General features: G+C 33.3%; 1 protein-coding gene across 3 annotated transcripts; it reads left to right on the top strand.

The window, feature by feature from the left end:
- The first annotated feature begins 3076 nt into the window (after positions 1-3076).
- Slu7 (Pre-mRNA-splicing factor Slu7) lies at positions 3077-5283 on the top strand. 3 transcript variants are annotated; one of them, XM_073968734.1, is made up of 5 exons: positions 3077-3128; positions 3273-3898; positions 3955-4183; positions 4240-4423; positions 4496-5283. In XM_073968734.1, the coding sequence occupies exons 2-5, from the start codon at positions 3304-3306 to the stop codon at positions 5222-5224; spliced, it is 1737 nt and encodes a 578-aa protein (XP_073824835.1). In that variant the 5' UTR covers positions 3077-3128; positions 3273-3303; the 3' UTR covers positions 5225-5283. The 3 variants fall into 3 exon arrangements, with proteins under 3 accessions (XP_073824835.1, XP_073824833.1, XP_073824834.1); XM_073968733.1 differs by having other exon boundaries at positions 3124-3140; XM_073968732.1 differs by having other exon boundaries at positions 3093-3898.
- Positions 5284-11501: the final 6218 nt, after the last annotated feature.

Raw genomic sequence — 11501 nt, 5'->3', positions numbered from 1 at the left:
CAAAATTAGTAAACACAAAAGCAACAAGTGGATTTGTTTACAATACCATTTTTGAACATTTTATAAAAAACGCGAAAAATGAATGAAGTGTCAAGATTTCTCCACATCATCGAATTGTGGATATGATAAAATGTTTGTTTCAATGCAAAGCTGACGAATTTCTTCCATGCACATGTTCTAAAAACAATATTAAAAATCATTGAATTCGATTGTTTTTAAAATTGTTTGGCATATTATTCAAACAGCACACACACATACACAGATTGTCATGGTTTAATAAGAAAGGTTAGCCAAAGCTTTATGTCAATTTAAATTTTTTCATTCCAGTATTTTAAAATTGTTTTTAGGCCATTTGTATGGAAAAATTTCGTCAGATTTGCATTGAAACAATCATTTTATCATATTCACAACTCGATTATGTGGAGAAAACTTAACACTTCATTCATTTTTATCGTTTTTTATAAAATGCTCAAAAAATGTATTGTAAACAAACCCACTTGTTGCTTTTATTTTGAAGTTTTAGGAATTCAGGAAAAACAAGGGTTCTATAGATTTTTTTCATTTAAATCTACCTCTTTACTTATACCATGCAGATTGTGTATATTGTTTTGACGTTTTAGGAACAGCCGAATAAAAAAAAATTAAAATTGACAGAAAGCTTTAGCTAACCTTTCTTATTAAACCATGATCTGAATATTTTTGTATTTTCAATGTATTTTTATATGTTTCTATTTTCAAAATTAAAGAGAGAGAGACATGTCAAAACAATAGGTCTGTCTCAAAAGAGAGCGATTCGAGAGAGACATTTTGACAGTTTTTTCACTGAGAGCTTGCAAATTCTTGCTGGACAAATTTCTTCTAGCAAGCACTTGCACTCTTCTTCCTGAAAACAATCAATCGTCTGTTTTAAAATTTTCGTTGATTTATGTTTGTGAAAATTAAAAACATTTTTATTGTGGAAATAGCAAGTCTAATTGTATTGCTTTTTTGGAGAACAAAGTTGCAAAGGTGGAAAATCATTTTTTGGGACATTTTCTTTTTTATTTTTAAGAAAATACAACATTTTTGCTTCCTTTAGTTCCTTCATTTGCGGACAAATTGTTCTGTTTTGGCAAGTCAGCTGATTGCTTGCTAGGAAGTTGTCTGTTTACGTTTTACAATTTTCTAGCAAAAGAGAAAGTTCTTGCTGGTCAATTCTTGCTGGGAAAGTAACCAGACAGACCATATGTTTGTGTATACAGACTTTCAGTTATTTGTTTCCTTTTTGTTTCTGATTTTTTACGCGATTTTGAACTAATGGACAAGAAATGTGTGTGGAATTAAGAAGGAAACACATCCATCTTCTTTCTGCATCTATATAAAATGTTTAGTTCATTAATTTCCATTCATCTTTTTAGTTTTTTCTCAAAATTTTTTTTGTTTTTAACAAATTTTTCAATTTTGAATTTAGACATGTCATAAGCTCTGTTCCTTTACGTGCAAGAATCTTCAAGTTTTACCACTTTTTACTCGAAAAGCGTTCCTTTACTTCAGACTCCATACCATTCATATGGGAGCAGTTTACAACTTCTACTACTTTTGCCGGTTTTACCATTTTCAAAAGTAAAGGAACAGACCAATAATTAATTTTTTCAATAAATTCTCTCATTTGTTAGGGATGGGACATACTTATTATGCCTTGTTCAGACTGACGGCGTTTCGCTCTCTATTCGTTGTTCGACCCCAAATTACGATGTAATTACTTCATTTCCCATACAAAATATTGAGAACGAACAACGATTTGTGTACATTGTTCAATTTAAATTACTCTCAGAACGACGATAAAATATGTCCCATCTCTAACAAATGAAAGAATTTATCGAAATAAATTAATTATGACAGGAAAAATACAAAATTTAAAAATTTATTAAAAACCCAAACATTTGTAGAAAAACTGCAAAATATGAATGAAAAGTAAACGGTGTAATGACTAGTATATATTCAAATCGTAGCAAATTGTGTCTTCTCTTTCATTGCACTTGCATTTCTTGTCCATCGTTTCAAATTCGCGTTCAAATTTAGAAACAAAAATCAAATGCCTGCAAGAAAGTCTGTATACCAAAAAGTTATTTTGGCAGGTATCTCTCTTTAATTTTTAAAATAGAAAAATTTGAAAATATACTGAAAACACCAAAATTGTAAGAAAAAATAGAAAACATGAATGAAACTAATATAATTTAATATAAATAGATATCTGAAAGAAGGACAAATATTTTTTCAGTTCATATCAATTAACTTTACTCGTCTTTTGGCTGAAACTTTCTTTAAAATCAGTAAACAAAAACTATGAAAATATGAATTATGTTGCTATGAATTGTGTACCATGCCGTATGAACGGGTTAATTCGTGTACGTAATTATGAGAACGAACGACGTTATTCAAATGCTGGTATGAACATGGCATTAGAGCAAACCATCGATATTCCCAACATTAGATATTTTCGATCTAATGTTTTAAAATATCGATTGCTATCGATATTATCGTTAAGTTGTCATCGCCAGTAATTTGGAAATGAAAATGGCGGAAATGTCAATGATTTTCTTGAAATTATGCAAAAGTAGTTCACAGAAATGTAAAGGAGAATAAAAACTGGTTTTATTTTACAAAAAATGTAAAAAATACAGTTTATTTTACCGAAAAATGTGTATGTGTGACTACGGACTTACTTTCTTACTCTTATGTTACACTCTAAAACTTTCATACGAAACTTTCCCATTATTTTGGCGTTCATAGGTCGAGTTCCCCATTACAGTAATTTCATAAAATTACGTTTGTATGGAGCTCGATCTATGAACGCCAAAATAATGGGAAAGTTTCGTATGAAAGTTTTAGCGTGTAACATAAGAGTTACACACAAATAACCGAAAAGCAGCCACATTTCTATTTATTTCAATGGATTTCAGGTTAGGGGTTTTCATTCCGATAATATCGATAGGCAAAACTATCTATCGATATTGAATTTTTAAATTATAATCGATATTATCGGTAGTGCCATCGATTTTTTGCCAGCTCTAATACTTATTCGTCGTTCAGAGAGTTTTTCTAATCGAACAACGTAGAAAAATCGTTGTTCGTTCATAGAATTTTGTGTGGGGAAATAAGTAATTTATTCGTAGTTATGGGTCGAACAACGAATACAAAACGAACGACGTACCGTGGAAACGGGCTATCAATGAATCGTTCGAACTATAAACTATACAACTCTAATTTGGTTTTTAAATCCCTATTTGCAGTAATGCATGAACGTTTAATTGTTTGTACATAATGAGTTCTCAAACTGTACGCAATCCTGTCTCGCAAATTATCCACAGTAAAGAAACTGCGGATGATGAACCAAAGAAGAAATCTCGTGAAGATTGGCGTAAAGCGAAAGAACTAGAAGAAGCTCGTAAAGCGGGCACAGCTCCTGCTGCTGTTGATGAAGAGGGGCGTGATATCAACCCACATATACCACAATACATTTCAAACGCTCCTTGGTATTATGCAGCCCAAGGTCCGACGCTCAAGCATCAACGCCCGCAGCGTAATGAAGACAGAGGTGAATTGGAGAAACGAGCTCCTAAAGGCGTCGACACTACCCGCCTAGTGGCTAAATTCCGAAAAGGTGCATGCGAAAATTGCGGAGCAATGACCCACAAGCGGAAAGACTGTTTGGAAAGACCACGAAAACTTTTAGCGAAATATTCCGAGTCCATTGTTGTTCACGATGAATTCATTGTGAAGGAGCAATCTGTTAACTATGATGAAAAACGTGATCGTTGGAGTTCATATGATCCAGCATGTCACAGGGAAATAATTGAGGAATACGAAAAGGTAGAAGAAACCAAAAGACAGTTGAAAGCAGAAAAGTTAAAGAATGGTATAAAAGTGAAATTATAATTATTAAATGATAACTCATGTTGTTTTGTTGCCTAGATCCTGATGCGGAGCTATCAGATGACGACAACAACGAAGATAAATATGTAGATGAAGTCGACATGCCCGGTACAAAAGTAGATTCTAAGCAGCGTATTACAGTACGCAACTTACGTATTAGGGAAGATACAGCTAAATACCTAAGAAATTTGGACCCAAATAGTGCATACTATGACCCTAAAACGAGATCTATGCGTGATAATCCCAATCCAAAAGTACCAGCTGAAGAGTTAGTAGCTAGTATGGCAAAATAAGAAAATTATTACACATACTTTTAAATTTCAGGGCTGAATTTGCAGGCGAAAATTTTGTTAGATTCTCAGGGGACACAACAAAACACGCAACAGCTCAATTATTTGCGTGGGAAGCGCACGGCAAGGGCGTCGATGTACATTTATTGGCTGAACCAACGAAGCTGGAGCTGTTACAAAAAGAATATGAGAAAAAGAAGGAACAATTCAAGTCTAGTGTATGTCGGGTTTTTATCCTTATTATATAGATTTTAAACATACATTTTTACTTCTGACTCTTTCATTCATAGACCAAGGAACATATTGTGGAAAAATACGGCGGAGATGAACATTTACAAGCTCCCCCAAAATCGTTACTTTTGGCACAAACAGAAGAATATATAGAGTATTCAAGAAGTGGTAAAGTAATAAAGGGAATGGAAAAACCGAAAGCTCGTAGCATTTATGAAGAAGATGTATTGATCAACAATCACACGACAATATGGGGAAGTTATTACAATGCAGGCCGATGGGGTTACAAGTGTTGCAAATCATTTATAAAAAATTCTTATTGTGTTGGCATGAAGGATCCAGAAACAATAACTGAATCATCCACAATTACGTCGAATGAAAAACCAGCGGAAGATGGTTCCCTTGGGTCAAAGCCAACGAATGATGCTGAAAAAGAAGAATCTGAGAATTCTTCATCGTCTAGTTCAAGTTCATCTTCGGAGGATGAAGAAGAATTGCAAAAGTCTTTATTAGAGAATAAAAAGAAGAAACAAATGAAGAAGAGAGAGAAAAAACGAGCCAAAAAGATCCGAAAGATGGAAAAGAAATTGGCAAAATCTAAGAAAGGCAAAGAGGAATCAGTAGATTCGTCAAAAAAATATCAATCCTCTCATTCTGAAATGGACGATGAAAGAAAGCGTCCCTATAATAGTATGTACGATGTTAAGGCACCCACAGAGGAAGAAATCGAAGAATGGCAACGAAAACGGAAACGAGACGAAGATCCAATGTTGCAGTTTTTGGAATAGTTAATCGGATTTAATAAATAAATCGAAAATACTGGTATGCAAATGCACTACATTCATTACATATTTGTTTTTTCTTTACACGTTCCATTCATTTTCTTTGGTACTAAGGGTTACTATTACAAGTTATACATATTTTATTATTAGCATTTAAAGGCTTTAAAAATAAAATTTAATTATTTGTTAAATTAAGTCCCGATATTTGGCAATTTACACACCCTCAGGATACACCCTTTGTGCTGTATAAGAGTGTGTCTGACTTCATAAATGCAACATGATTTGTCTCGTGATATCGTCTTGACTTAATAAATGCAGTATGCCTTTTTTAGTAGATATAGTCTTTTTTTGATGATGTCAGTGCTGCCACACATATTGACTATAGCTTCGTTCCAGAACTAAAAAGTTTTTAAACATTTAACCAAACAAAACGATTCCCGTACCAATCACACAAAGTCACAAACTTTTCAGCTTCTTTGAATCGTTTCGCTCCCCAGCAAAATTTGACGGAAGGGGTTCTTTGCGATGACGTGATTTCATGTCATCTTTTGCATTGGTTCAAAGGAAGTCGTGGAAGATCCGATCTTTTCATTAGGATTTGAACCAATGCAAAGGAAGTCGTGAAAGATCCGATCTTTTCATCAGCATTTGTACCCATTCCATCGATCCAATAGAGATGATGTTTGTGTTTTTATTTACACACCTGTTTATTTTCATTTTGGTATGTACAAGTACTGCAAAAATCTACTAATTTTTACTATTTTTTCCGATAACATAAAGGAAAAATTGTTATCGTAGTAAAAATAAGTAGATTCTTGCAGTTTCTGGAACAGACCAAAGTTGTTAGAACTGTGTTCGTGATGTTGTCTTACATTTCCTGCATATCAAACAACTAAAACTTCTAAACAATTGGTATTATATGAAGTCCCAACCATCGAGCTAAAAATAGAATCGGACTGCACACATTGTTATTTTAAAAGTTCCCTTGTCTGTTCTAAATCTGACATAGAATGAAATCAATCAAATCTCGCTTCTTGGAATTTGAAAAAAAAGTCCGAAACGAAAAGGAACAAAAATCTGAAAATAAAGAAGAAACTACTTTTGGAAAGAAACAATTAAAAATAAATTAATTAAGCATAAATGGCATTTTCCATAAAAAGTCTCTCCTCCCCGTTCGTTACATTTTGTTCTTAGAGATCCCTAAAGTAAGCCGGGTTGTAGATCCCTACATATTTCCGTCACTAAACAAAAGAGTATAAATTACCAAAATGTTGTTATAAAATAACGAAATTATAAAATAAAAGTAATTTACGAAATAAAAATACTTAAAGGAGTGCATTTGGAGTCCATGTCGAAATCTGAACTGGTGATGGGAAGATAATTGAAAAAAACCTTTTGTAAGATGAAAGAATATCAGTTGCGGAGAACGGAGGAAGTAATCTTTTGCGTTGCAGCGGTGGTGATTACATTGCAATTTTGGATGTAAACTTTTGAAAAACTAAACTGATAAATTAATTGTAGTTATTTCATGAATTCGTTTGAATTAATAAAGAGTTTTTTTTTCATGAAAACCATATTTCAATACAGCATTTCCATTTTCCAAACAACACATGAAAATTTCATGCCAAGGGGTTGGTGAAAATGACATGCCAAAGCATTGGTTAAAATGACATGCCAAAGCATTGGTTAAAATGACATGTCAAAGCATGGGTGAAAATGGCGTGTCAAAGCATTGGTGAAAATGACATGTCAAATCATTGGTGGAAATGACATGCCAAAGCATTGGTGGAAATGACATGTCAACGCATTGGTTAAAATGACATGCTTAGGATCCAGAAAAGAACGTCATCTTTTGGGGTCCACGCTCATATAAAATTCATCGATGAAGATGCTAAAAAGATGACATGCTAGATCACTTGCACCCATGATTGAATGTCATCTTTGGCATCGAACATTTTGCTGGGAATGAGTCGTAGGTGGTCTCTAATTGTGTGTTGTTGTATGTGTGTGCGTTCGGCTATTGGAATATTTCCATTAAACGCCTTTTAGACCAGGAATAGGCGAACACACAAATGCAACTATCTTTACACTTATATGACGATATTATCCCGATTTATTTGACATACACTGTATGAAAATAACAATTTAAATCGATTGGATTTGCTAAATCCAGCATAGTCTTAATGTACTATTACCAACATTAATGTGATCAAATTTTATCAAGAATTAAATTAATTAAAATTATCAGAATGGAAGTCAAATATAAGAAAAGAAGTTACAAATAAGTAATTAAAAACCTAGGGATACAAAATTATATATGGATAAGATATGAGTCTTGAAAGGGACAAATTTATAGTGTTTTGAACGTAGCATAGAAATGATATTTTGAAAGCGATGCCCATGGGATTATTATTATTATAAAAATCGAGCGAGGAATTTTTATTAATTTTTTGACGCATTTATGACGAAATCGACATTTTCCGTTTCGCTTAAGGACATGAAATTTATCCCACTAAATATATGCTTATCGGTTTATTTGTTTTCGAACTACGATACGCATCGCAAACAGCTTTAGTAAAAACAATGTTTCGTAGGCGGGCATTTGTCAGAAAAATATGCAATATTTATGGGTCTATCTTGCATTGCCACTTAACTTGAGTTGAGTTGTCAGTTGTCTGCGCGACTGAGATGAAATGTTGTACCATTAATGTCAACTCAACTGGGTGGTCGATAAACATGTTATCGATCAGTGTTTTTTCAAACTTGCGACCTCTATTCGCCAAAAAAAAAAAACATTTTAAAAATAATCGCGCTTTGGATAATCTTTTGTGTATTCTGGACAATATTTTAATATTTTGGCTGAGTTTTCGAGCAAATTTGGAAAACAACCCAAGATTGGAATATAACCTGACCATTGAATCTTCGGATCGTCAAGTTTTATTTGCTGTCCCAAAAAATGATAAGTTCGGTGGAATTATTTGTTGATGATGAAGAAAATGTGCAGGACATTGCATCTATTAGAAGAAGTTTGAGGGACAAGTCGAATCCATTGGAATTGCCATCTGCACTGTAAGTTGATGTTCATGTGGAATGATCTGTATAATCAGTTGACATTATTTCTATTTCATCTTCATCCCAAGATTCAACAATACCATAAACTGAACCTACTGGATTTGTCACCAAATTCATTTGCAAAAAATTTGCTGCTCTCTGCTCCAAAGGCGATAAATAAATAAATAAATTCTCTTCTTGTGATGGACCACCACCAGTGGCGTTGAAGTTTCTTTTATTTTGAGCCATTTTCTTTTTTAACTTTGCTTAAAAGTGAATCCAGATTCTCTGCCACTCTTCAGGTGTTCGTGTTGGAAGTTCATGGCTGTTTAAACTGTCCGAAATGGACCTCCACGCTTCATCCGCTGTGGCTTTGGTTTCACCAAAACTCCCGAACTCCTCGGGCTAAGTTTGGATTTTCACTCAGTTTATCAATAAATATTTCGAACTGCTGCTTTGTCGTTATTTTCACCATATTAATACACAAAATTAATTAATGATGCAAAGAATCAATAATTGTTAACAAAATCTTTATTTTTCCTTCTATTTTACTTCTTGTTTCTTCGAAAATGTTTACTGCAACTGAAAATTGGTGGTTGCTGAAAAACAGCCGCTTCGTCAACTGAGATTCGCAACTTCAGTTGAGAGTTGCCATACGTGGATCAATTTTGACAACTGACAACGCCACTCAACGATAATTGTTATCGATGATCGACCCCTTAGATTTCTCCTAAAAAATTCATGAATAATTGACAACATGCGCCCAATAAGTATTCTCCCTTCACTTTCCAAGATTTGTGAGCATCTTATGAAAAAGCAGATGTTGAATTTTATTGAAAACCATAAATTACTAAATCCATTTCAATATGGTTTTAGGCGTGGGCATAGAACGGTTTCGCACCTATTGCAACTTACAGAGACAATTAGGGAAGCAGTAGATGTTGGTAATAGTGGTGTATTGATTTCGTTAGATTTGTCTAAAGCTTTTGACAGAGTAGACTATGCGACCCTTATCCAAAAATTGAGTAGGGATTTCTTCTTCAATAATAGTCGCTCTCAATTTGTTGATTATAATGGGTCTGAGTCTAGAGTACGTAGTGTTAGTAGTGGGGTTCCACAAGGTTCAGTTCTTGGCCCCCTGCTGTTTATTTTGTACATTAACGATTTCAATGTTTCCGTTGATATGAATACCTGTCTTCCATTTATATATGCTGATGATATCCATTTATTTTTTCAGTCTGCTAATACTATTAGCTTGTCACCAACAATTAATTCAACTTTAAATATAGTTGCTTCTTGGATGCAGGAAAATAATTTTGTAGTTAACGTTAGCAAGACAAAGTCGTTACTATTTGGTCCCGTTCGGCAGAGTAGCCATATGTTTACAATGAGTATGAATGGTAATGTGGTTGAAATTGTTGATAAAATAAAGTGTTTGGGTATTTGGGTTGACTACAAACTTGATTTTAGTCCCCACATTGATACTTTATTTCCTAAAGTGATATCTATATTGCGTAAACTTCGTGGTACAAATTTTTATCTGCCACTTTTTGTAAGGAAACAGCTTGCGCATGCCTTATTGATCTCCACTATTACTTATGGTATTGAAGTTATATCTGGCACGAGTCAATCATGCTTAGATAGGATTTTGCGTATTATTAATATGGTAGTTCGTTTTGTTAATGGATTGAGATATCGTGATCATGTTTCGAACTATGTCATGGAGTTTTTGGGTGTCTCCTTTCAATCGTATGTTAATACTCGTGTTATGACTTCTTTCTATAAAATTATAAAAAATGGAGCTCCTGAAATGCTTTGTGAGAAATTCTCTTTTTCTCGGTATATACGCAATCAACAAGTACGGTACATTTAAACGAAATTATTTACAGCCCTATTCTGAACATTCCCATGGGAACTGTTTCCCATGGGAGCGAAATTTCCCATTCCCACGTTTTCCATATTCTCAACGACGTGGGAACATCAAATCATGGGAATTGAATTTTCGAAATTCGAAATTAGTTACACCAAATTATGATAGCATACTTTTAGGGGGCTGTAATTTTGTTTTGTAATACAAAATGCCTATTTGCATTGAATTCGCGGTTTTTGAATTAGATTAGCAAAAGCACAACTTACTTAATTCAACAACCGTGCATTGATTTATGGATTTTTTAAGTGAATGGAGTCAACGATGTGTGATGTTGTTCTAATAAGCACATTTTCTTCAGATTGTGCGAATTGGTGTAAGCATTTTTTAATTAGTAGGCAAACATAATTTTTATGTAAAAAGTAATAGGAACTTTTTAAGTTTGTAACGAATTTAAAAATTGTATGTTGATACCGAGTAATTTTAGTTAGGGGTTTAACGAGTATATCGCTAGTTTTACTTATTCCTACCCAGCAAAATGTTTGTAGCCAAAGAAGTAGTTAAATCATGAGTGCAAGTGATTTCGGACTACATCTTTTTACGTGAAAGAAGTCATGATTTTTACAAGGGCATGGTGCAGTGAGGATACTGTCTAATTTACTTCTTAAGCACAAATTTTGCATTAGTTCTTTGTAGTGAATAAACCACAACAACATATGATTCAACTACTTCTTTGGCTACAAACAAAGATGTAGTTCGAAATCACTTTTATTATTTTTTGTATACAAATTACTTTTTATGGATGCAAACATATTGCTGTTATTATAATTAACAAGAAACAAATTATGTTATTTGTCTTTTTAAGTTTTTTTTTTGCAAAATTTTGAAATTTCTAGAATGTGAAAAATTTATGAAATGGATTCAAATCGGACATTGTCAAAATGTGAAGAACGGACTGCACTTTTCATGACTCTGCGTGAACTGCTTCAAAAAAAGCTATTCAATCACTACTTCACAAGGAACAACTTCAAATAAATTTTGCTGGGTAATGATCGCTAGAACTCGTATTTAGCATATTTTTAAAAAAACTCAAAAAGATAAGTTCGGATATTTTTCTCGATTATTAAATATTTTTGCTTGTTATTACATATCGTCACCATAAAAATCCGAAGACGTATCTCAAAAAAAAAAAATAATAATAATAAAATACGTTTGTGATTGAATCTAAAACTAAAACACATGCCCTTGCAAAATTTCAAGCTTCTACGTTCAAAAATAACGATCCTATTCAAGAAAAGGCATTTCGGAAAATGGAATAGCATTGCAATAATTTGGCATATATGTATGTACGCCTGTGATCTTTGT

The sequence above is a fragment of the Musca autumnalis genome, unplaced genomic scaffold (genome assembly GCF_047663935.1).
Source record: "Musca autumnalis isolate F117 unplaced genomic scaffold, ASM4766393v1 scaffold_2, whole genome shotgun sequence".
Classification (NCBI taxonomy): domain Eukaryota; kingdom Metazoa; phylum Arthropoda; class Insecta; order Diptera; family Muscidae; genus Musca; species Musca autumnalis.
The sequence above is the reverse complement of the archived record's forward strand: the minus strand, read 5'-3'. Positions and strand labels throughout refer to the sequence as shown.